Source organism: Raphanus sativus, chromosome 9 (genome assembly GCF_000801105.2).
Source record: "Raphanus sativus cultivar WK10039 chromosome 9, ASM80110v3, whole genome shotgun sequence".
Lineage (NCBI taxonomy): Eukaryota > Viridiplantae > Streptophyta > Magnoliopsida > Brassicales > Brassicaceae > Raphanus > Raphanus sativus.
The window spans coordinates 30,648,948-30,676,183 of record NC_079519.1 but is presented as its reverse complement, the minus strand read 5'-3'; the positions used below and the strand labels follow the sequence as shown (position 1 = coordinate 30,676,183).

General features: G+C 31.3%; 2 protein-coding genes and 1 long non-coding RNA gene across 5 annotated transcripts; 2 read left to right on the top strand and 1 right to left on the bottom strand.

The window, feature by feature from the left end:
* Window positions 1-1,759: 1,759 nt before the first annotated feature.
* Window positions 1,760-5,044, top strand: LOC108826018 (probable glycosyltransferase At5g03795). The gene is made up of 5 exons (XM_018599385.2): window positions 1,760-1,997; window positions 2,517-3,220; window positions 3,307-3,437; window positions 3,518-3,866; window positions 4,302-5,044. Exons 2-5 carry the CDS (start codon window positions 2,537-2,539, stop codon window positions 4,968-4,970), a joined length of 1,833 nt encoding a protein of 610 aa, XP_018454887.1. The 5' UTR covers window positions 1,760-1,997; window positions 2,517-2,536; the 3' UTR covers window positions 4,971-5,044.
* A 13,284-nt stretch (window positions 5,045-18,328) lies between these two features.
* LOC108827275 (ethylene-responsive transcription factor TINY-like) lies at window positions 18,329-19,436 on the top strand. Its single transcript, XM_018600654.2, has one exon. The coding sequence runs from the start codon at window positions 18,548-18,550 to the stop codon at window positions 19,199-19,201; it is 654 nt and encodes a 217-aa protein (XP_018456156.1). The 5' UTR covers window positions 18,329-18,547; the 3' UTR covers window positions 19,202-19,436.
* A 4,957-nt stretch (window positions 19,437-24,393) lies between these two features.
* LOC108827547 (uncharacterized) lies at window positions 24,394-26,645 on the bottom strand. 3 transcript variants are annotated; one of them, XR_001945692.2, is made up of 5 exons: window positions 26,278-26,642; window positions 25,498-25,917; window positions 25,281-25,422; window positions 25,092-25,212; window positions 24,394-24,924 (listed from the first exon to the last, which is right to left on the bottom strand). It is a non-coding gene; the product is annotated as an uncharacterized LOC108827547 (long non-coding RNA). The 3 variants fall into 3 exon arrangements; XR_008938531.1 differs by having other exon boundaries at window positions 24,394-25,212; window positions 25,498-26,037; window positions 26,278-26,645; XR_008938530.1 differs by having other exon boundaries at window positions 24,394-25,212.
* Between the last annotated feature and the right edge of the window lie 591 nt (window positions 26,646-27,236).

The following is a 27,236-nucleotide window of genomic DNA, read 5'->3' as shown; positions in this document are numbered from 1 at the left end:
TTTAGAAAACTCAAGCGAAAATCTTTATGACATAACCCTTTACACTTTTGAGAAAATTTTCTATTAAAATATTATTATTCTGGTGAGACATTTAAAAAAAAAACTTCCAATGAGGATGACTAAGCCTAGGCGTTCGGGTACCCGTTAGCGTTCGGATCGAGTTTTTCGGATTTTCGGGTTTACGTTCTTATGTTCCGTAGTAAAATTTCATTAGTACGGGTCGGGTTTGGATAATAACACTTCGGGTTCGGTTAAAAATTATATTGCATCCTAAAACCCATAAAGTAACCATATATCATTCGGGTTCGGGTTATATCAGTTCGGTTCGGATATAACCAAAGTAAAAAACAAAAACTTAAAAAAACATAAAGAAAAACAATTAAATTAATAAAAATTAATCTATCACACATAAAATTGCTAAAATAACAATAAAATGTTAAACCAAGTATGAAAACAAACGCTATTTGTAAACAATATACATTATATTATAGAGAGTGGACTTATTATTCCAATGAACAAATTATAAATTACTTATTTATAACTAATTGTGTACTTAAAACATTTTTAATATTGTTAATATTTATTATTATATATAATATTACATGAATATTAAATTTAATAACTAAAATACTTATATATATATTTCAAAATATTTATATTAACTATTAGTTTCGGGTTTTTCGGGTTACCCGTTCGGGTTTGATTAATAACACTTCAGGTTCAAATATTTTTTATACCACCCTACAAAACCTGTTCGGGTATTTTTACATTTCGGATCGGATAACGGGTCGGGTTTTTCGGTTCGGGTTCGATTCAGATTTCGATTTCCAGATTTTATGCCCTAAGGATGACCTAAGAAACCTAGTTGTTGCTTTATCTTTTTTTTGGCCAAAAAATAAAATTTTCAAAGTTTTTGATAAATTCTGTTGCTTTATCTTTATTAGAAAAGGTAAAATATACAATTTCCAAGTTCCAAAAAATTATACAATTTCCATATTTTTAGCATTGATGTGCTCAATTTTTTTCGGGGAACTATTTCATTCTCATATGCAAAGTTCCTTTTATTGTGGTTATGTTTTGTCATTACGAAACAATAAGTTTAACTTTTTCCATATCTCGATAAAAATAGTTGAATGTAAATATTAATTGCTGCCGGGACATGCAAGCAACCTAAGTGGTAACCCATTGTCCCTGCAAAGGTTAATAATATGTCAACGATTGCAATGCATGTGTCTCGCTCAGTCTTGGTACGAGGACCGTATACTAATTATTAAAAAGAAAAAAGAAGAATACTTGAAAGCATATTGGTCCAATTCGTTCCGTTTGGTTTGCTTCGATTCAATTTGGTCAATTTTTCTCACATATTATTAAGGATACTTTTGTCCATACAACTCTGTTTATTTGGTACGAGGACCGTATAATAATTATTAAAAAGAAAAAAGAAGAATACTTGAAAGCATATTGGTCCAATTCGTTCCGTTTGGTTTGCTTCGATTCAATTTGGTCAATTTTTCTCACATATTGATCGTATGGTTACTGGCTTACTGGAAGAATGCGAGGGTAATTTCGGTTTAGCATTGATACCGCGTCACTTGATTTTTCTGCACTATTATAAAGAAGATTTGTAATTTTTCTTTTTCTGGGTTTGATTGGGTTCAGAATTCCTCCTAGAAATTTCCGAAAATACCCTCTACTTTGTCATAAATGTATTCTAAATAATGGATTCTTTTTTAAATTTTTTTGTAAATGTAAATAATGGATTCTTGATTCCAAAGGATCTGTTGGGTTTATCGTAAACAGCGAACCAGGATAGTTACACAGACACGTAAGGAAGAAAATCCGACAAGAATCAATTTTCTCGTGATACCTTTCTTTTTTCGTCTCTTTCGTCCTAGTTTGTGACCAGATGCCGATCAAACTCAGTCATCAGAACTCCATATGCGTCTCTTGATATTTGTTTGACTTCTAAGTTCTAATCGACTTCTCAACTTTGTCAGGTTCTCTCTCTATATTTCTGTATATATATGTTCATGGTGTGAGGTAGAGCAAAACTTATTTGATAATGAATATGTATCATCTTTAACATATTGCATGCAGTGATGTTTTTTTTTATCAAAGCAATTATGTTTTCTAAAGAGATTACAAAGCCAATGTAATGATTGGGATGATAGTTCAGGAGAAATTATCACATACACTTAAGTTACTAGGTTTTCCTCAGTAAATTGCGTCTTTTGACCTCTGAAATTTACAACTTTTGTTTTCTTATTAAATCACATCCGCTAAATGGGTCAATACGTTGACCAAATCAGAATCAAGAATCATATTGTATTATGATTGCTAATTCTTAAAAAATGATACTTTTGAGTGTTCACGTTCTGACTTTGCTCTGTAAATTGCTTCAACTTAGCTCTGTAGATTAACATTTTTTTATCGAAACTTTTTCCAGGCGTTTACCATGTTTTACTGATCCATATGACTTATTTTTCACAAGTATTGAAACTTTTGATGTGTGACAGGTCAATAACAGGGCCTAAATATGAGTCATGTACTTCCATGGGTATGGAAGGCAGAAAGCAAACGTCTTCTATGGTTATTGGGATTAACATTTGCCCTCATCGTCACTTTCCAATACTTCGATTTACCATACTCTATCTCCTCTCTCTTCTCTTCCACCAAGATTCCCGTTTCAAGAAACTCAACTTCACTTATAGGAGACCGTGAGCATCGTAATAGTAACTTGACTCCAGCAATGGCACCAAGCTTCTCCCAAAACAATTCTACTTTGGTGGATGATTCAGCTCCAGCTGCATTCCCGCCTTCATTGCCTACTCCAAATTCGTCTCCGGTCAAGGAAAACGCAACCGCAGTCGCCCCTGCCGCTAGTGTAGAGGGACCAGCTGCGTTGCCTGGTTTGAAACCGTCTCCGGTTAAGGATAACGCAACAGTACATGTGCCTAGTGCGAAGGCCCCAGCTGCTTTACCTAGTTTAAACCCGTCCCCGGTTAATGAAAACGCTACAGGACCTGTGGCTAGTGCTGGGAACCCTCCTTCCTTACCAATGCCTTCAACTAAAAAAGATGCTGGTGATGCTTCTCCTGTTGTGAGATTTGTTCCTGAAGTAAAGGAGAACTTTAAAAAGTCTGATCCAGTAGTGATGTCAATATCTGAGATGAGCAAGCAGTTGCGTCAAAACCGTATATCTCTTAATCGTATTGCAAAGGTACATGATGATCTTGTTTGATACATTCTTACTTAAGAAGTAGCATTAGTATAATTATAAGTTATAACATGTCTTTTTTTTTTCAGAAACCAAAATGGGTTACTAAACCTGACCTAGAGCTTTTGCAAGCAAAACGTGACATTGAGAATGCACCAATTGATGACAAAGACCCTCTCCTCTACGCTCCTCTTTACCGTAATGTCTCCATCTTCAAACGGTGAGTATTGTTTTTTTTTCTTCAAGTTGCATCAAAGCTTATATACAAATACTAACTTGAGCTTATATTAAATTCATCAGGAGCTATGAGATGATGGAGAAGATGTTGAAGGTTTATGTATACAAAGAAGGAGATAAACCTATAATGCACACTCCTAAACTCGGAGGGATATATTCATCCGAAGGCTGGTTCATGAAACTTATTGAATCCAACAACAAATATGTCACAAAGGACGCTACAAAAGCTCATCTTTTCTACTTACCCTTCAGTTCCCAGATGCTCGTGGAGACTCTATATGTTAAAAACTCACATAGTCACCGCAACCTCATTAGGTATCTAAAAGACTATATCGACTTCATTTCCATAAAATATCCTTTTTGGAATCGAACTTCTGGAGCTGATCATTTCCTTGCCGCTTGCCATGACTGGGTAACGTGACTAACGTCTTCTCCTCTTTGACATGAGAATGTTTTTTTAACATTTCCGATATATCTATGGAGTTATATAGATGCAATCATTGATACCATTTTCTGAAAACGTATCATCTGTTTTTTTTTGTGACATTTCTGTATGTAAGTTGTAAAAATATTTGAGCTTTGAGATCACTTTTAGATTAGTATATGGTATTTTATGACATTTTGTCTCTGTAAGGCTATAATGGTTGGATATTTGAGATCATTTTCTGATGAATGTATGTCGCCTTGTGACATTTTTGTGACATTACGCTATGAAGTTGTAAATATGTGAGCTTTGAGATCATTTTTTAGAATATTATATATATGGTGATGTGTGACATTTTGTCTATGTGAGGTTATAATGGTTGGATCATTTACTGATAAATGTGTCCTTTTGTAACATTTTCAGGCTCCATCGGAGACAAGGAAGCATTTTTCTAGCAGTATAAGGGCATTGTGCAACTCAGATGTTAAAGAAGGCTTTGTCTTTGGGAAGGACACATCTCTACCCGAGACGTACGTTAGAGATCCCAAGAAACCACTAAGTAACATCGGTGGCAAGTCTGCGTCCAAAAGGCCAAGACTAGCTTTCTTTGCTGGTCAACCCGATCACGGGTACGTTAGGCCAATACTACTCTCTTACTGGGGTAACAATAAAGATCCTGACCTGAAAATATTCGGGAAGCTTCCGAGGTCTAAAGGAAACAAGAACTACCTTCAGTTTATGAAGACGAGCAAGTACTGCATTTGCGCTAAAGGGTATGAAGTAAACAGCCCGAGAGTAGTGGAGGCTATTTTCTATGATTGTGTTCCGGTTATCATATCTGATAACTTCGTGCCACCTTTCTTCGGGGTTTTGAACTGGGAGTCTTTTGCGGTTTTTGTGTTTGAGAAAGATATACCTAACTTGAAGAAGATTCTGATGTCGATATCGGAACGTAGGTACAGGCAAATGCAGATGAGAGTGAAGAGAGTGCAGAAGCATTTTCTGTGGCATGTGAAGCCTGAGAAGTATGATATGTTTCACATGATTCTTCATTCGGTTTGGTTTAACCGAGTTTTCCAAATTTCGGTTTAGAAGTTCAAACAGACAATTCATTTTTATACATTTTTACACAAATAAATCCATTAGGGTCTTTTAAATAAAAAAAATATTCCATTGACATGTGAATCCGGGTTAGACCGGCTGTGATCATATTGAACCGGTATAAAACAATAGTATCTATCTATCTTATTAAAACAGAAACATTCTGTTGGACCTAACATTTATTTTGTAAGTTTTTAAATTAAATACACTTTTATACTTTATAGTTAAACTTACATTAAATCACTAATATTCATTTCTTTATACTACTATCCATGTTTCCAAACAATATACTTATTTCTTTATACTACTATCAATGTTTCCAACAATATATTTTTATACTACTATCAATGTTTCCAAACACTATATTTTTATAAAATAACTAATATTTTTAGTAATTAATCTTAGTTATTAATCTTTGTTATTTTATATCTATCATTTTCTCTTTAAAATTTTGTAGAAACGTCATAATTCATAAATTGCAAAATAATGAACTTTAAAATTTGGATTATAAGATTACAAATTATGAAACTATTACAATTTAAATCAAATCAGATTACATATCGGTCATCCATCAGTTCAATCGGTTAGTCTCGGATTTTTGTGATTTTTTTAATATGATTTTTTTAAAAAAAATCTAAATTGAATTATCAGATCTTCGGATTAACCGGTATAATCACAATCGGGCTGGATTTAAAAACACTGATTTAAATGCAAAAATATTTTAAATACATTCTTTAAAAATTACCAAAATATTTGTTAAGTTATTAATGAAATTTTTCATCGTAAAATATTCCGCGCTTTCAAAGCGCGGATCAAGATCTAGTTGTTTATTACATTAGGAATCAGGAGCTACGCATGTGAACTGAAACTGCCATGATCAGAAAACCAATCTCAGTCTCTGGATTTTTCTGGAGTTATCTTCCTAAACTATCTCTTCTTGTTATGAGTTCATTGTAAGTTATAACCTTTTTTGGGGAAAGTTATACAGGGAAAAGGGCACTAAATGCAGATGGTGGTCTTTGACATGACTGGGGACATTTTTCTCTATCATATGTTTTGTCTGTCTCTTAAAACCTATCATTTCACTTTCAGTGTTTTTAACTTTTCACCAAAATTTACATAGAAACGTAGTATTTTTTATATTTGTAGACAACGCAGCATGGAACAAAAGAGTCGACGGAAGGGATAAGAAGTTTAGGATAAATATTAAATAATTTACATGGGTTAAAACTTTTAGGAAAGGTGTATTCAATCTTATATTTTAATTGATTTGATATTGTGAGTTTTTAGATGATTTTAGGTGAATTCGAAAATTTAATTGATTTTTGTTAAACGATTCTAAAATTTTATCTAAAATAATGAAATTTTTATTTTTATAACTAAAAAATTCTTTTCAAACATTTTAAAAATAATGAAATACTTACAAATTTTCAACTTAAATTTTGTTCAATAATAGTAAATTTTAGAGTAATTTATGAAATGAAAAATTCAACAACACTAGATTTTAAAGTGTTTTCAAAATCCATATTTGAATAATAGTGATTTGTCATTTTAATACAAATAACTTCAAATTTCTAGTTGAATGCATCTCTTTAGATTATATAATAGATACTTTAAAATTCACTCACATGTCTAGGTTGTATTATGAAAATTCAATTCCAAAATATTAAATTAAATGATTTGAATTCATTTTTAAAAACATGTATGGTTTTCTCTAAAAATTAGCACTTACATTATCATTTAAAATTAAATTATACAGTCACAAATTTTTTAAATTAAATAATCATTTAAAAAATAAATTCATTTCAATCTTACACAAATACGAACCTTAAAAATTATGGTTTTTATTTCAAAAAATACTAGCTAAGATGCGTTAATTATTCCATAAAAAGTAGAATGAAGTAAAAGAAACTTAATCAACAGTTTTTCTGTTTAGATTTTAGATTTTTTAAAATTTCTATTTGCTTTTTTTTTATGTTATAATTAGCTCTATCTACGGAGTTCTGGTTGTAAACATTTTTCCGGTTTGAGTTTATTTAGAAATAGTATCTTGTTTTTTTAATAAACTTAATCAAGTGTTTTTAATAAAGTTAATAAAGCTTTTTTTAATTCTTATGGAATACTTCACCTCAATTTAATCATCCAAATATTTTTTTGATGTCGTCTTTAAGAAAAAACTGTAATAAATTAACCACGCGTCTGTGGTCGGATGGTTAAGGCGTTCCATGGATTTCCAAGGGATCCAAGTTCGAATCCACACCACACCAGATTTTTATAACGCGTGGCTATCGAGGCTTTCACCTTCTCTCTCCGAGAATGGTTTACTATTTTTTTTTTTAAACTGTAAAAAATTTACAAGGTGCACAAATTATCGCTTTCTTTTGCATGAATAAAATAAAGTACTAGCTGTAGAACTTAACTGTACTGCAGCATGTTTTGTCTGCTCATCATTCACAACCGGAATCTTAACCTTATACTTACGAAAGTAACCGAAGAATTATATGTATAAAATATATAATAAGCTGCTCATGTTGTATTTCCATATTTCATATGCTGCTGTCTTCCAAATGTTTTGAAATTATTTTTACCAACCTTCAATAACAGTTGGCGTACCATTTGAAACTCCTCTGTCATTAAATAATCGTTTTAGTTCTAGTATCATAACTGAAGAAGGTGTCAAGTTTGGGCTGATTGCACTATAGCAGATAAAGAAAAATGTCTAGACTGCTGGACATGTCGACTTAATTTGGCAAAAACAAAACTGTACTTTCCCTATCGTTTCTAATAATCAAAACTAGATCATTGAACTGGTATGTGGAATGGAAAGTATATGTCATCGGCCATCAGTACTGGCAAGAAAATCATGATTTAATGTATTCTACAATATATTGGTTATGTATTGTGAAATGTTATGCTCAGTCGTTATCACTTATTTCCACAATTAACCATAGAGACATCATCATTTAACAAAAAGGTCCACACAGATATCCACGTAACATTTTCAAAAAGCAATTCAGCACCACGAGATTTAGACATCAGTGGTCCAGATTTGAATAATTTCGTAGAAACATAAATGAAACTGCTCATTGAATAATATTATGTCGACGATTAGTCCTTTTTGGTTTGGCCCTAACTTTAAAAACCATTGTCATATATAGTTAATCACTATTGTATGTGATTATACATTATTAACTAAGATAACGGGATGAAGAAAATATTTCATCTCGTTTTGTTTTAACAGGTTTTGTTTTCTTAAGGGAAAATATGATCTCAGTGTAACTTTTATTAAGTTAATAATAATGTAAAATACAATCGAAATAAAAGAGCCAAAGTTGTATTTTATTAAAAGCATAATAGATTTATGTATTTTAATTTATGTGAAACTTTACTTGGATAAGATTCTAATACAATAATTAGGGAGTTATTCTTGCGTTCACCCCTAGGGTGAACCTATAAGTTCACCAACCAATATGATTTAGTTATTTCAAATTTAACATTTAAAAAAAAACAAAATATTGCAAAATTATATTACGTTTTAAAAATAAAAAAGAAGTTAACACTAATTGCAAAAAATACTAATTGCAAAAAATATGTTTTTTCCAAAAAAAATTAACACCACAAAAAAACACTAAACTCTAAATGTTAAACTCTAAATATTTTAGTAAACCATTGGGAAAATTCTAAAACTTTGATTTTTTTTTAAAAAAAATATTTATAACACAATCAACAAAAAACTATACCCTAAATCATAATCCTAAACCCTAAACCCTTGGGTAAATCCTAAACCCTTGGGTAAATCCGAAACCTTTGGATAAATCTAAATTATTTTTTTGATTTTTTTAAAAATTTAAAATTTAATATTTATCCAAAGTCTTAAATTATTTTTTTTTGAAAATAAATTCTTTTTAGAGTAAAAAGTCTCATTTTTTGTGATTAGTATAAACTTTAAAATATATTTTGAAAATATATTTTTTTAGATTAAAAAATCTTGTTTTTTGTGATTAGTATAATTTTTATTTTGAAAGTATAATATAATTCGATAATATTTTGTTTCTTTTTTTAAAAGATATTAAATCTCAAATGATACAATCTTCTTGGTTGGTGGATCAAGAGGTTCATCCTAAAGAGTGAACCCAAGAATAAATCATAATTAGGTCAACAAAATCAATTCATTAATCCGGGCACACATTACGATATTTAAATTAGTTTCTACGAAAGCTTTCTTTGGTTCGAATGGTCTCTTGTTCAGTTGTTTCTTCCATTTATAACTATCGACAAACGTAGTTCAAAAAAAAAAAAATCGACAAACAATATCATCGGTCGGTGAATTCCTGTAGAATAAATTCGACAAATTGCAATAATAGAGTTTTGTACTGCTGCATGCACATATATACACACGAATTTGCGTGTAATTGTATTGAGTGGGTCCAAAACGACAACTAGACGCGCGTTTCGTTGACTACCTCCTCATACTCTCTTTAGAAAAGCAAAAACTTAGGGCATGTCCTACATTTCCAAATGTCTCTTGGACCACCTTTTGCCAATTAAATCATACAACTTGGGTTCTTTTTCCAATGTTTACCCAATCTATCAAAACTTTTTCTCCCGTCGACACAAATTATGCCTTTTTCCCTTCTTTATTCTTCTTTTTCTTCACAAATCTTTTGCTTAAATCATGTTCTCATTATTATATATTTTCAGAAGTGTACCATTATCAATTCAGAAGGAAAAAAAAAGATAACCGAAAATCCAATTTAATAGTCACACCAGAGAAGTTTTAGGGGGTATTTTAAAAGGTAAAAACACAACATATTTAATGTGACAATGATAAAAAGACACATCATGACTTCAAAGAACCAAACAACAATGATATGCAGTTTTTAGCACTGAGGCACGCAACTTGATTTTGCAAATTTTAGACATCTTTAAAACCAAAACCGTGCAAGGTACTTAGATTCGGTATGTTTGCAATCGACGTTTTGTCGGATTTACATTTAAATGAACATGCATGCTTGAGTCAATGGTTGAAATTTGAGAGTTTAGAAAGTTCGGTTTCCCGTGTATAGGAAGCGTTGCATGCTGGAAAGGTGGCGACGCGGTAAGTTATTCGATAATCCTTTTGATGATGACGCGTCCTTATATCGATATGTGATTTGTCTTATCCAGAAGCTGAAAATTAATCTACAACAAATCAACAATGCTTTGTGCATTTCTCTAATCACTAATGATAATAATTACGACAGAATGATTCGACATGATTTTTTTATTAGAGCATCTCCAACCCCACTTATTCCAAATTGAGAAATAGAGTTGAAAATTGAGTGGAAAATGGAGTGATGACAAAAAAATAAAAGTATTACTCTATTTATGGAGTAATGTTTTTTTTTGGTCATCACTCTATTTTCCACTTCATTTTCAACTCTATTTCATAATTTGGAATAAATTATGGAATGGAGTTGGAGATGCCCTTAAACTTGAACTTTAGACAGTGGCGGACCCAGCTTTTATTTTAAGTGGGGCCAATTTGCTATTAAGTAAAAAAATAAATGTTAAAAAAGGGGTTAAGATGGTATCGAACCTAGGTTTTGTGGGTTCAAGAAGTGGATGTAACCACTGGACTACTGATTTTATATGAAACATAAGTACAAATCAGAACTTTTATAAAATTGTTGTGGTGTCACTTGACACCATTGTTGTAGTGTCACTTCACACCATTCCATCCTTAGTGGATTCGCCTCTGACTTTAGGTTGATACATTAATTATGAACTTGTATTTTTTTAGTTTAGTCTCTTGAGTACCTAGCGCACGTACGACGTAACATGACTCTCATGAACTACTGAATATATCTAGTTTAGTGTATTACTGAGTAATAATCCGCACCATGAAATATTTTATAAAATTTTAAAAAATAATTGTAAAATAATAACAAAAGTATTTTAAATATATTTTAATTATTTTATAAAATTAAAATTATAAAATATTTAAATTTTATTAATTCAAATATAATAAACATTTCTAAAGTTTTCAAATTAAAATAACTATATATGATATATAATTTAGTTTAAACGATATTAATATAGATATATACTTTCAATATGAATAGATATTGAATGGAATTTTCTACTCATATAGTCATATAGTTTTACGATCATTTGTTTTTTCTTATGACAAAAAATAAATAAATCATTGATCAGAAAATTTTCAATATTTCTTTAAACATTTTTAGTAATGTATAGTTGTTTTAATATGAAATATAATTTTTATTATATATTTAATGTTATTTTAATATATTTTGATGATAAAATAATAAAATGATATAGGTTAAAAAATTGTTATCAAATCATTATTATTCAAAATCATTAATGCCATATATGTTAATCATATCATAGTTTTTATCTGAGGAAAAGATGAAGAATCTGTTTGGTAGATTACAAATTAATATTAGATTTTAGTTTAATTAAAATATACTAGGTTTATATACACTAACCTATTTTAAATATTTTAAGTCATTGTAACGACGACACATGTCATATATCACAAGTTATAATTCTTCTCAATTAATATGTAAGAGATGGTTAAGTAGATTTTACATTTTTTATGGTTTGGTTCGATGGTGTTAAGAAATCCTGATTTTTGAATATTTTGCTAAGTATTTAACCTAATATTGAAACATGATATTCACATTTTGGAAGCTATAAGTAGTTTAGTAAAAAATCAATGATACTTTAAAAACAATTTTGGAAACATATGTTTATACTATAATTTTTTATTTTTTTATGTGTGTGATCGCTATGTATCTAGAGAGAGAGAGAGAGCTAGGAGATTGCTTTTGTAGCTAATCGATATACAAAAATAGCTAGCTTGAAATTAAATGTTTAATCTATCTTTTACATTAGAATGTATCTTTCATAAATAGCAAAATATCATTTTATCCGGTTTTCTAGAATAAGAAGGTGAATAGCACTTAATCAATTTTTATAATCTGAAAATTCATATTTTCTGTTATATATAGTTAATCTTTCCTTTCACACCCACCTATCTTTATCGTTTACCTGATTATATATGTTGGTTAATTCAGTTTTGATAACTATTTTGTGTCACCGATCTCTAAAAACTATCGCAAAAGCATTCTAATTTAATTATAAGATCATATAGTTATAAGATTTAACACCTTTAAATTCTTTTTTCGAATACATAATATATACGAGAAAACACTAACATGTTTGTCTGTTTAATTGCTATCTTCCACCAAATGGGTAACTAAAGACATCATGTTGGTAGAAATTTTATAGGTATTTCAAATAATATATTAAAATAATAATTAAAAATAAGTGATATGTGGTAAAATAGTGCATTTAAGCTCTTAGTAATGTTTTCAAATAGGAATATCTTTATGTTCTTTCTTTTACTCTTCTTAATTTTCACTTATTTTAGTTTTTTGAGAACATTATTAAAAACTTAACAATACAAATGCTCTGCCAATTTTCAGACCTCTGATTTCTGGTCCCAACAGCCATATAAAACTTGAATTAGTATAAGTATTAATTTTATAATGCATACTGAACATGCGGTTAAGAAACACAAAACGTCGTTCCTTGTCGCTACTTGAATTAGTATATATGTTATATTCAAAATTTTAACTAACTTTTCCTCTTTTTCTATAGAATGTCTTTAACTTGAATGTTTATGTTAGACTAGTTCCAAAACATATAAAAGTTATATAGAATAAATATAAAGTATGTAGATATTATAAACAAGTGTTATGAAAAAAAATGAATAAAGTTGTCATATTTGAATCATTCTCAAATCTAACGCACCCTGCCACGACCCACAACAAAGTTTAGTAATTCGATTTCACATGTGTGAAAACCGGTTTATCTAGAACCATTTTGTTTTTTTTGGTTCTCACCCTACTTTTTATGACACCAATTAATTAGCATAACAAGTTTTTCATGAGTGGAGATTTATAATTCAATATTATTTTTAGGTTTTTCTCTTTCGATATTATATAGAAAATAGAGTGAAAAATCCATCATCTTTGTAGTTAGTTAAAAAAAGAAAAAATCTTTAAATTGAATACAACAAAACAATGCACACATTCCAAAGATTTAATATTATTATTTTTTTTTATTATTTGTTGTTTTTTTGAATTGATCTAGACCAATCAAAAATAAATAGGCATTCAAAACAAGTACATGTTACAATATACCAACTAGTATTATTTACAATTTTTGTGTTTAACACTTAGAATATTCCAATGCATTACGTTTTTAAGACTGATAAAGCATTATATATTTTTCTCTCTTTAAATAGTTCGGCGAAATGAATTGAAGATGCAAGGATCTTAAAACGTGCATGCAGAAATCTGTTAACACTTTGCAGCTTAACAATCTCGAATCTAATTTGTCAGCCTAAACTCATATGAATCTTCTTTATTAAAACTAGAGGAACCTTTTTTTTTTTTGAACAACAAACTAGAGGAACCTTATATGCATTTACATAGAAACACGTACAAAATAAATTTATTTAATTTAATAAGTAGATAACGTTTCTGTAGTGACAAACATGATGATGCTTGAGATCACGACCAGGATAGTTGTACAATGTATTTGAGCTGACCACTTAAAATAATTAAAATAGTTGACACACCATTTTCAACAAGAAGGAGAAAATTCATAAAAATCTGATGAAAAGTCACGATCATGTATGACATAATAAAAGATTTATCCAGTCGGCACTAGGCACTACGAAATAACTTATCTCCTTATATCGATGTTTTCTTGAATTCTAAAGGGAACTTTTTTTTTTTTTTGACCAAAGGCTTGATTCTAAAGGGAACTTTTATTTCTTTCTATATTAATATACATCTGAAGAGAATCAGAAATATATATTTAACTGCATACTAAATCATACACTTCTACATAACTGCATTAGTTATACTGTATTCTTATTTTTCTTTAGTTTCAAATTACAGTTAAAACAAAAAATAAAAAAAAACATTATGGCTGAGTAATAAATAGCATTATATTTATAGCAGCATTATCGCATTAACTAATTACTAATAAACCTGTTTTTTAATGATGTATTATTTCTTTAGCTATGTTTTATGTCAATTTCACATTTCCGATTTTTTTTTTGAACAAATAGATCCAATTACTTAGTTTAGTTCCTATTGTCTTTTTTTTCTGACGGCAAACGGCTATTATATTACTCAAACTTGAGGTGGTCTGGGTAACCAGACCGGAATAGAACAACCAACAAAATGTAACTTTCTATGGAATGATCTAGTTTAGTTCCTATTATCAAAAAGATGTATTATTTTCTAATTATATTTTAACAAAATCATAGCCTATAGATGACAAAGAATGCCCTTTTCAGTATAAAATGTGATTACGCTATATTTCACTATTTGTAGCATTTATCCAATTTTTCAAGTGCTGAAGATTGATTTTGCTAATATGGTCGTTTAAGAACTATAATTAGAAATAAATGACATCAGTTTACTAAACTATTTTTTTTTGACAAACTAAACTATTTTATTTAATATTATAAATTTGTGGATATTTTATTAAATAAAGTATTTTATGATATTTGATAACCGAATTGTTCTACTATTCTACTGTTGGTTTTGGATTTGACCCAGACCTGCAGTCAGATTGATATTCAGCAATCCAATCAATAATTCAGTTTGGGTTTAATATAGAGATTTAATTAGGAAAATTAGGCCTACTAACCATACAAAAAACATATATTCACTAACTAACCAAAATCTCTCCCTCTCTCCTATTTTCTCTTCCTATCTCTCTCTATCTTCTCTCTACAAATCTAATTTCTATTTTTTTTTTGGTTTTATGGCAAATAAGCCCATTTAATTATTATAAATCTTAAAACTTGGATATAAAAAAAACTTAAAATGTTTTATTTCTTTTCCAAAGTTTGTTGATTTTCTAAAGTCAGTATGAAGTTAAATTTAGTTTTTTTTAGAAGAGTCAATACTAAAAGCATGATTAACGGTAAGGAGCTTTTAGAAACACTTTTTTATCTGATTTAAAAGAAAAAAACGAATCAGTTGCGGGTCGTCACGTGTCAGTGAAACCCGCGAACTATGGCAAAACCCTCCAAACTCGCCTCTTACCGAAGAGGCAAAAGTGATAGTTCTTGTGAAAATGGTAGGGTCTGCATAATTTTTTTTTTTAAGAGACAGCTATAAAAGCTGCCTTTAAACATGCTCTAAGGATCCGATTGGAAACTCATATGGAGTAAATAGGTGAAATAATAAAGAGTTTGTTCTGTTACTCTGAGTTACTCCACGTTTTCTGAGAATAAAAAGAAAGTGGAAAAACAGAAAAAAACAAACAAACTAAATATCTGTTTTCCAGCGTAACTGAGTGAAAATTTTTATTCACCTCCTTCTACCTGATTGGATGTATCTAAGAGGGAGACAGAGTAAAACAAATTTACTCCACTTTTTATTATTCTAACAATACCATCCAATCATACACTAAGTCGCAGACAAATATTGGATCATGATTTTCCAAGGTCTAAAACTCGATTAAAACGTGTTGTAGGTTGTAGCAAAGTAGAAAGTATTTAATATGTCGAACCTGCATATATAACATGTCACTAATGATGGCTAGAACTAACAGATTAATATAACTATTGTGTCAAGTCTGATGACAACGTATGATGGAAAATTTACCAGAGCGCAATAATAGATTTTGTGGATAATCAGAAACCCAACATGACGAACCAATTCAGGATAATCAGAGAATGCAATGCTAAATACAAGTAAGCATATAAATACAGTACTCTTTAAGCATTTAACAAAATAAAATAAAATAAAAACATGTTAAAAAAAACATGTAGAAACGAAGGTTGATCTCTAAATTTTCATTTCTTATCAGCCAGTAAACTCATATATTCCTTCGAGACTTTTTAGATCTTCCGAAACCACTCCATTCACTCTAAACTTCGTCTATTACGTTATTTGGGAAAACTACCATTTTATATCCAATATATCATGATATATTTAATTTATACCTGATTTATATGGTCGTGCCAAAATATATCTGAACTTTCGTGCCAAAATATATTTGACCTATAATTTTTTGGGCGAAATCATACATCCGTTGCTACATCAGCTGCCATGTCATCTACTTTTGTTCGCGTGAACGCAACGTCAACTAATTTTGCTGACGAATATGCTATATGTATAATTTTTTTTTGAAAAATTAAATAATATTTTTATAAAAATAAATTTTTAGAAAATGTAAAATTTTATAAAATTTTATTATTTAGTAAAATTAATAAAAAAATAATTAATTAACTAAATTTTCATCTTATATATAAAAAATATATTCGTAAATGTTTCAGTCATATCACAAAGCATCCTTATAAGAGTTATATATGTGTTGTAATGGTTCAAGTTTAATGTTACTGTTGCAGACGTGTTAGTCTTGATTAATCATGGTTGTTTTAATCTAAATTTTTTAAATGTAAATAACATACTCATGATTAATAAAGCATAACAAGACTATAACACTAGCTTGAATTTGAATCATTACAACACATATATAACTGTTTTTTTCTAACTGCATATATAACTCTTATAAGGACAGTTTGTAATAAGATCGAAACATTTACGAATATATTTCTTATATAAGATTAAAATTAATTAATTAATTTACTTATGAAATTTTATATTTTCTAAAAAATTATCTTTATTAAATGACTATTTATCTTTTTAAAGAAAAATTGTACATATAGTATTATCGTCAACAAAATTAGCTGACGTAGCATCCACATGAATAAAAGTAGATGACATGGTAGCTCATATGGCGATTGGTGTATGATTTTGCCAAAAAATTATAAATCGGGTATGTTTTAGCATAGTTATATAAATTCAGATATATAGCACGACCATATAAATCGGATATGAATTGAACATATACGATATGTTGAGTATGAAATAGCCATTTTCCCACGTTTCTTTGATCTTTCGTTTAGCTGACGTAGCATTCAAATGAATAAAAGTAGATGACGTGGTAGCTGATGTGGCGATTGGTGTATGATTTTGCCAAAAAATTATACATTGGGTATGTTTTAGTATAGTTATATAATTCAGATATGTTTTAGCACGACTATATAAATCGGATATAAATTGAATATATCACGATATGTTGAGTATGAAATAGCCGTTTCCCACATTTCTTTGATCTTTCGTTTAGTCTTGTACTTATTCTAATTTAAGCGTCAGATAAATATTAAGAAAAAACCCTCCTCATTGTCATGATTCTCATTGATGCTGGTTTTTGACTTATTTTTAGACCATATTAAAAAAATATTAACGATATAACTAAATAAGTAACTATATTATTTTGAGAATTATTAATATATCTATATGTTTAAATTTTATTTTAAAATTATATACTTTAAATTTAGAAGTATAATTTAAAATTTAAAATTTAGATTATAATGTATATATCTATTTCAAAATATACGAATTTTTCTTAAGTTATCAGAACCTTCTTTAACAGTTCCACTTGCACATGAAAAGAAATGACCTTAATTTTCGCTATTATTTAATATCAATTTTTTAAATTCTGATAACCCTTTTAAAGTTCAAACCTATTCGAGAATACTATAAAATTAATACTACAAGTTAGCATTCAAATATACTTTCAAATAGCATATAAATAATGACTAAAGTAGCAGCATTAAGTTGGAAAAATATTATCATAAATATCCTATCATCCTTAGAACAGATCTTTATCTTGCTCAATAGTAAACAAAAAGAAACCCCAAGGAAACATGATTCGTGAAAGGAAAACAAGCAAATGCAGATTTGTAGTGATTATTTTAAGAGATCTTTGGATCCAATACGAAGAAGTCTCTGTCCAAACTGCATGTGATCATCAGTGAATTAATATAGAATGATCACCAGTTTTCTTGAATATCTTCGGTGGATTCCTTGTGAAATAAGTCCAGATTTTTTATGGACAATCATTACGCGATAGTCGGTTCTTTCTCCGACGTATTTGGATATCAAGGTCATCAAAAAACAAACAAAAATATAGACTTGTTTTTCTGTCAAAATAATATATTTTTTTTGTCAACACTGTTAAAATAATATTATTTTGGAGTAAAGGCATATATGGATTTATGTTGTTGTCATGATTAATTAAAAAAAATGTACGGTTCTTTTAAATTTAGCATATTAGAAATCAAATTTAGCATGTGGGTCCTTTTCTTTCTTTTACTCACTAAACTTAGTGAAATATTTGTCCCATATCTCCCCTATACCCACTACTACCACACCCCCCAAAACAATTCTTGTATAAATAAGGGAGTGATCAAGAAATGTAGACAAATGCCCATTAAAGTCTGCCTCTCATTTTCCTTCATTAACTCATTCCCCCAAAACAACACATTTTTATCAAATTCTCTTAACTTTTTTTCCTTAACATAATTCCTTTTTACCACCCAAAACCTCCAAATTCGAGAAAACAGTGGTTAATGTGCCATTGGTGTTTTTGGTATAAAGCTCTTCTTACAAGAAAGATCACCAATGATAGGTTTAGAGAGTACGTCCAAGAACTCTGCGACTAACACAGTTAGTCAAGAGAGCAAGAGAGAGACCAAACCGGTTAGAGATTCTGGTAAGCATCCGGTTTACAGAGGTGTCCGAAAGAGGAGCTGGGGAAAATGGGTGTCAGAGATAAGAGAGCCGAGGAAGAAATCTCGTATATGGCTCGGAACGTTTCCTTCACCAGAGATGGCGGCGCGTGCACACGATGTAGCTGCTTTGAGCATCAAAGGAACCTCCGCTACACTCAACTTCCCTGACCTCGTGGACTCTTTCCCAAGGCCAAGCTCCCTCAGCCCTCGAGACATCCAAGCCGCAGCTCTCAAAGCTGCACACATGGAGATCATCACGACAACCTCACAATCTTCTCCTTCTTCGTCTCTAGCGTCTTCTTCTTCGCTTGAGTCTCTTGTGTCTTCCTCGGGTACTGGCTCGGAGGAGCTAGAGGAGATTGTTGAGCTGCCGAGTTTAGGGTCCAACTATGATGGTACGACTCAGCTAAGTAGCGAGTTCATTTTCTTTGACTCTACAGACTTTTGGGTTCATCCACCACATCAGTTGTCAGAAGTTGATTATGAGATGATTCCCGGGTCATTATCACAGGATTGGGATCTTCCAGGACTGTTTAATTATTGAGTTATAATCAGATAAAAAATACTCTACATATGGCTTACTAGTAATGATGTTTTAACTTTGTTTTAGTGAACACTTTATTTTGTGGTGGATTGAGTTAGGATTATTTGTCTCTGCTCATCTTTTCTCAATGCGTGTTTGTGTGTGTGTGAGCTCCATATATGAATACTTGTACATAATTTCGTTTTTTTCAGTGTGGAAAATTATGAAAAATAAATAATATTGAACTAGTAGCCAATGTAAGGCCACGTACTATATGTTGAATGTTAGTTGTTGATTTGAGATTACCAAAAATTAGTCATGACGAATCGTTGTTGTTGCCTTTTTAGACTATAGTGATATAAATTAAGATAACCACCACTTGAATGGTTCGGCCTTCGACTCTTATTGTATAAATCAATGCGACTTTGTACTCATTGCATTTCCTTTTGTGAACCAATACAAAAGAATCTCTTCTTCTGTCTTTCGAGCACTAAGTGTAATATTGTAATACAAGTAGCTACCTTGATTGGAATATGTGTGTAAAAACAACTGTAATGAATGGTTCGAAATGGATTCCATTTTTTTTTCTTCTCTTTCGTCACTACCTACGTCTTTTTCGTTTTGTTGTTGAAAAAAGCCTATAGACTTTAATGATTACACTGTAATTAGAGTCCGTCACTGTCCATTAATTTTGTTGAGCAGACATAATTCGAAAGAAAAATCTATTGAAATGACTTCCCTATAAGTAAGTTTAACGTAACTAATAATTGCAATATATATGTTCAATCTCCATAAACCTAAATCTTGTAACTTTTTGGAATTTTTATTAAACGATGGTATATTAAGAACTAAAACTTGTATACAGACAGGCGTAAAATGTTTGCTTAATGGTTTGTTACAGTGTTTTTGTGTCGCAACCCAAACTAAAATCCGCATATTATTGAAAAAACATTTGTTGATAAATCTAACTTTTGTGAATATTTTGAGTTTTTTCTAGAGAGTAGTAGTATATGTTTGAAACTATGCTATTTTTCTCCTATCATAGCCATGCAAACACCACACAAAACAAACTAGGCGAACAATGAAAACTATAATGTAATTGAGTCATAACCTTTGAAAAACAGAATAAACTTTTTGGACAAACTTTTAATTTAAAATTAACTTAACCTTTTTTCTTGCTTGCCATTTCAAGGATTCTCTCAATAATTGTCTTTGTGAAAGATATTGGATAGTGGAGGCCGATATAGTAAGGAAAGTATATACTATATGCAAAACCTTAATTTAATATGTTTAGTCCCGACAATACAATATTTAATTATTAGCTTTACCAAAGAAGTTATAAAAAGCTGACATTTTGATTGTTTGGAGATTTTGTAATCAACGTCCAGGTAATAATAATTGATTAAAAGAATAACTACTTTAGAATAATGCAACCATCAAAGCCGTTTTATTGTTATTTTTTTTTCCATCAATATTTTATTAATAAAAGAGAGGAGGGACTAATCCCATACATCAATTCCAAAGCCCAACGACTTACAACCCAAAACCCAAATAACAAGGATGACACAAAGAGCATCCAAAGCCCAAAGCTCACCAGACAGAAACCCTAGAATCTAAGCCGACACGTCAATACGCCGTCGCTTCTATTCAACCGTCTCTCCGACACCACGTGTTACTTGTCCGCTTCATCACTACCGCCGGGAGAACCTACGCCGGAACTAGTGCGCGTCTCACCGGCCCCATCAGGAACATGCCTCACCGTGACAAACCGGAGCCCATGACCTTCACTCCCAATACACCGTACCCGGTTTTCCTTCTAGGTGTTAATATCATCGGAGAGATAGATTGCCGAAACAAGATATCATCCACCACTGGTAGAGCACACACCTACAGGACAAAGTCGCCGCACGGAAATCACCATCTCACTCCAGACACAGCTCTCTCTTACATCAATAAGAACTCATCCCCGAATCATCAATCGAGACCACCAGAACATAAAAAAAACCCTAAAATAGATCGGAAAAGACCCCCGACAACACAAGGCAAAGAACGGCTTCACCCTTCGGATCCCAGGCCGGCGTCGATGGAGCTGTGAAAGCCTCCACCTCCCGGAGATAGCCGGCGATGTAGAACTGAGGAAGCCTCCACTCCCGGAAACTTTAAACGGCGACGACGGAACTATCGGAACTTCCGCCTCCCGAAACACACTCTAACTCAAACTGATGGCCGTCACACCACACCACCGTCCTTCTTCCTCACAGCGAAGCCAGAGAGAGCGGATTTGCGACCGTTCAAAACTCGCCGCAAGCGGAGCTCTTTCCGGAGCAAAACCCTAACCCCAGATCCGTAAGTATATCGGAAAGGGACAACAGATCGACGCACACCGTAACACAACTAGACTCAAAGGACAAAGGAGGGAGCCACCGGCGCCGGCACGCGCTCGGACGCGCAACCGGACGTCGGAGCTTCTCCCCACACGTTTTCTCTCTCTCTTCGCTCTCTCAACAAGTTGATACTCAAATGGAGTCCCGCCGTTTTATTGTTATTGTTGCTCGAGTTTTTTTTTAATTTTTAAAAAACTATGATTTATCAGTCATTCCAGCCATCTCATAATACATTTATTATTAGCTATTATTCCTTATATAACTATATATATATATATATATATAAATCGCTCAATATCAATACATATACTCAATACTATATTGAACGTAAAATGTGTACTAGAGGAATCTCATATGACTCATATTCGAATATGCAGTATCTTGAGTAGTCTTGAAAGCTTTGCCGTCATATTTCAGGTTTTGCATCTATAAAGAGCGTAAGTATAGTCTTTATGCTTGCACTGGAAACATGATGATCCCACTAAATTAGCAGGTTTCTAGTTTGTTAATACATTATAACATCTCTTATGTACTATCAAATAAGATATAGCAATGTTTTTTCAAATCAGTTATCAGTTAATTTTGGTTTTAACAAACCGGCATCGATCTCAAACAGATCCTAAAACTTTCAAACTAGATGCATATACACGCATAATCCCTTATGATTTAAGAGAAAAAATAGATATGAATTTTGATCCAAAAAAAAAAAATATGAATTAAGAGATGCTATAACGAGGAGTAGAAATGGTAAATGACTGTTTGGAAAATAAAGTTGTTCAATACTCAATATCAAGAAACAATTCATGCATCTATTATTGCAGAGTGGCAAACTAAAAGTTATTACATTTAATAAGAATATTTTAAATTCGAAATGACATTGTAACGGTAGCTGAATGATATGTTGTCACATTAACATCATTATAATTGAATATACATACATGCAATATATTATATGATACTAGGGGTCGACCCGCCCTACGGGCGGGAAGTTGTAATAAAAACTATTCCATATGAATTTATATTAAATTTATGAAACATTTCAAAATTATTATAGATTGAAAGCAATATTATAAACAAATGAACAATGAAAAGAATTTTGAGATCATTTGGTTATTTTTAATAAATAATTTGTTAAAATTTGTTATTATCTATATTAATTCATTGCATATTCTTTATGTTAAATTTTGCAAGAAGAAATTATAATAATGTTGATGTTTCTAACGAATTTAAGGGGGTAGATGGTTTATTAATGTTATATCATGTACGTTATATAGTGGTAGTTGTGTTTCTTATTATGATTTTGGTGCATACAGAATACTATATATAGTTTTTGTGAGGTATTTGCGTTCAACTATCTATTGTAAAATATCATTGTCTCTGTTTCAGGTTTGCAGTTGGAAGTAATGATTGTGTGAATGTCGTTGGTTTCTGATAATAGTGTGTGCGCGAAAGTGATTACCATTGGACAAAAGGTGGAGGGTATTGGTGCATGTATCAGCGAGTTTGACTGATTGTAGTGTTAATATAGTTTAACATTATTGTTAATCTTAGTTTGTGCATACTTATTGAAAGTATTTTTTAGATAAGAGTACCTGGTTGAATTGGAGAAGCGTCTGTGGGTTGACTTATTTTAATTTTTGGTGCAAGCTTGTTCGTTGGACGTTTAAAGATTGGAAGATAAAGCCCGGTAGTGCTTATATGTATTTACAAAATCTGTCAGTAGTTTTTTTCGAAAAAAAAATCTGTTAGCAGTTGTTGACTATTATCTTTTGTTAGGATGTTCTTATTTGGGTTCGTGAATCATGTACGGGCCTTTTAGGATGGAATTAGGATGTTCACTGTTTATTTTTATTCTCTTCGTGTGTTTCTTTTTTTTTTCTTAGCGAGGATATGTGTCACAAATTCTTTTCGTGTGTTTGTAGTAATAATTCGTTAGTTAAGCCATTTTTTTATTTATTTCTTTTGTTAAACCATCTTTAATTTTTTAATCTTTACTTGTTGCAGAGATAAACTTTCTAATAATCATATTTATGAATATATTCTGCTAGCATTTTATATATCTTTGTTTATGTGGTAAATGTAGGTAGTTTGTAATATATAATTTGTTTTTTGACTAAATTATATATATATATAATTTGTTAATGAAGTTTTTTGTTAATGAAGTTTTTTTTTACTTAGGATTTTAATAGCTAAGCAGGCTATATGTGCAAATGGAGAAAATTGATATACATACTTCTATAAACCAATGACGTTCATATTCTCATACTTTTGGCAATGTTTTAGCCAATTATGAATTTTATTGAACTTTTACACTTTTAAATACAGTTGAGTAATTAGTAAAGATTTATTACATTTGAATTTTTAAATTTTTTTCAAGTCAGTAAATAATAAATATTAAGTCTATTAAATTTTCATGATTTCATAAAGAAAATTAAAAATTATTAATTTTTATTCACTCTCTCTATTTTATTTTAGTTGTCATTGTCGAATAATTTTTCTTTTCAAAATAAATATTATCATTGGGTGAAAGTATATTGCCTTTTAATTCACTTAAATTAGTTGTTTTCATTGTCATGTTCAAATTAATATATTATCATTTATTTTCCAATACAATTACTTTGTAGTATATATAATATTTTGACATTTCATTATTTCATAAAGACTTTTAATAAAAATTTATATTTCAAAATCCATTAAAATTAATAAATTTATACTATTTTTTGTATTGACATATGACATTGTAGTTTCTTGTTTTTTTTCTTTTCTGTATGCCATGCTACAATTTGTTGTCAATTTTACTATATTATGATCTACAACACAATCATTGAATGAATCAAAGATATTCACATTAACACAGAAAAGCAGAAGTTGTAATTTCGGTAGTACATTGATTCATCTTTTGATCATGAATAACTTAACCTTGTATCTTATCGAGGATATCCTCTTCAGACTGGATCCTATATGTGTGGCAATGATGAGTGCACAAATAAATTTCTTCACTTATAGATCTGACCCAAAATTTGATACATGAAGTGCTGCCATTAAGGATATGAAAGAGCTCGGGAAGATGGGTGTTGGTGAGTTTTGTGCTCTTGCTGATCTCTTGTTTCTTCTTCTTATGTATTGGTTTATTCTGTACACTTTCAATCTCCGAAGCAGCTCTCTGCGCAGTGTTCATAACTGGCTCCACACCAATCTTGAGAAGCTCAATCTACACGTCAAGCAGGTCGCTCGGGATGTCTATGTCGTGGAGCAGAAACTTAAACTCGTCATCAATCTCGACCTGAGGTTTGAAGTTGTTAGGGTTCACAATATTCTCTTGTGAATCAGCGCTTGATAGGAACCATATCTGTGTTGAAGCTTTCAGAGCATGCACAATACAAACACAATCAAGAACCAAACCATATATATCCACACAAACACACAACTTGAGATAATTTCTTGTCCAACCAAAACCAACCGGATCTAAGGTGACCAAACACTTACGTAAACATTATCCAAACCAACTGTATAAAACAAAAGCAAACCTGAAAATCCTCCATGACATTAGGGTAAGCTACTTTCAGTTCAGCAACTGCTGACATTCGGGTAAACTACTTTCAGATCAACAGCTGCAATCCGAGCAGCATATTTGACATCGTGCTTAGCCTGTGACAACAGCATGGTTGTTGTTCAGAAAAAAATAAAGAAACATTAATCAAACGTAAAGTTTATACCTTGTAAGAGAACTTCCTCCCATCATACGCTGTTCCTCAAACCATCAAAAACAGTCTTGTTGGAAAGGCTAATAACATAACAACTTCCGTTTATTTGCTCTGGTGTAAAGGTTATTTGTTTTGGAGTAAAGGCTTGCCTTGTCTGCAAGAACCAAATCAAATTCAACTTTCACATATATGAATGATATGACACGTTTGATATGAGCATCAAGAAAACCTTTTCTTATGTTGTTGATAAACAGAAACTGCTAGGTGTCATGGAGAAGTTGACAGGGAATTGCAGGCGCCTGTTAGATAAACCAACTCCGACCACCAACACTGCTAAGTAATGTCCTCCCTCCTCCGCCTCTAAGTGATTTCCTTCCGCCGCCATTAGTGGCTGAAGCTCTAGCTATGACATGTATACTTCCGTCAGATCTTCAACTGTGGCGTAGCTCGTACGCGTATTACCCATCATCTCTCTGTTTTTATTCTCTCATTCAATCGCTGATATGCTTCCTCTTAAATAAGAAGCCGACCCGGAGAAAAGAGAGGCGGTTCTGCTCTTAGCCGGTGGAGGAAATACAATAAACGATGATGTTCATGGCCTCCAATAAACGATCAACTGCACTTGAACGGCGGAGGAGGAGCGTCCGTTCTGCAAATCGGAGAGGAGAGGAAGATTGAAGCTTGAGCTATATCTCAGAAAATAAGCTTACAGTGTTGTTTTGACGGATTGAGAAGATGGTTTAGTGTCATTAGGGTTATTCCAAATGACCTAAAATATGAACATGAGGGAAAAAACAATAAAAGAAATTTGGAAATGGCTGAGCCAAGAACAGGAACTCGAAAATATTTTTCAGATAATAGCAATTCATAAAGTATTCAAATGGATCGGCTTAAAATCTAGAACAGAAACTACTAAACACAATGAAAAAGTAAAACCTTGAATCTAAAAGGAGGAGATGTGTATAGAATTTAACAGGACTATGAACTAAAGTCAGAGTTAATACACAACCTGCGAATCAAGGAGTATGTCGAACCCCATGAGTTCTCCATCACGGCATATATTCCTCTCTTCCCAGAAACGGAGCAGGCAAACATGGATGGTGGAGGAAGAGCAGTCGCTTTGTAAATTGGAGAGGAAGAAGAAAGCTTTAGCCATAACTTATTGCTCATATATTTTTATAGAATAATTTCCACCGCTTTGCAGTCCCAAGAATCACATTAAATATAGATCATGGGTGGTCAATTAATGGAGGGATTTATGAGATAATGTGGTTATTGCTATTGTCTCTCATATGAAGGGAGAAGACGAAGGATCGGAGAGGAGGAGAGAGAGGATGGAGACGCCAGATGAGGGCACCCAAACACTAATACAAAACGCTTCGTTTAATCTCATGTATCGTCTATATGTGGTAAAATAAATGAAACGCGAAGTTTTGAAGTAAAGAGGACACGTGTCAACGTCAAGACACACTATTATCTGACGTGGCACAATGTAGAAGAAGAGAGTCTCTTCTTTATAATAATAGATTTTCGTGATGAGTCTGAGATTTATTTGACCAGTTTAGGCTTCCTTCCATTGTGTCAACACATCGTTGATTACTTATCTTTATATCTCCCGGAAAATGCATGATTACTTCTCTGTCTCTAGTTTTTATGCATGCTCCTATATATTTATACATCATTATACACAATTTTTTTTCAACAATAATACATCATTATGTTTATAGCATTTTAAAACAAGTAATACAAAACCAACGGCTTCTTATAACACTTTAACATGATAAAACGGTTTCATAAAGTCTTTTTTTTTTTTGATCAAAAACGGTTTCATAAAGTCAAAAGCCAAAATTATAGTCTTTTGACAAAAAAAGTTAACTGGATGAGTAATACCAATAAGTGGAGAAACTCGTCACTAAGCTCGTCTGTCTTAGTGAATTAAGGACAAAACTTAAAAAAGTAAATGCGACT

Excerpts from the sequence above, each read along its gene's own strand:
- LOC108826018 (XM_018599385.2), top strand. The coding sequence starts at position 2,537 with ATGAGTCATGTACTTCCATGGGTATGGAAGGCAGAAAGCAAACGTCTT. Across the intron at positions 3,438-3,517 it reads AATGTCTCCATCTTCAAACG|GAGCTATGAGATGATGGAGA; the intron begins GTGAGTATTGTT and ends TAAATTCATCAG. Across the intron at positions 3,867-4,301 it reads TTGCCGCTTGCCATGACTGG|GCTCCATCGGAGACAAGGAA; the intron begins GTAACGTGACTA and ends TAACATTTTCAG.
- LOC108827275 (XM_018600654.2), top strand. The coding sequence starts at position 18,548 with ATGATAGGTTTAGAGAGTACGTCCAAGAACTCTGCGACTAACACAGTT.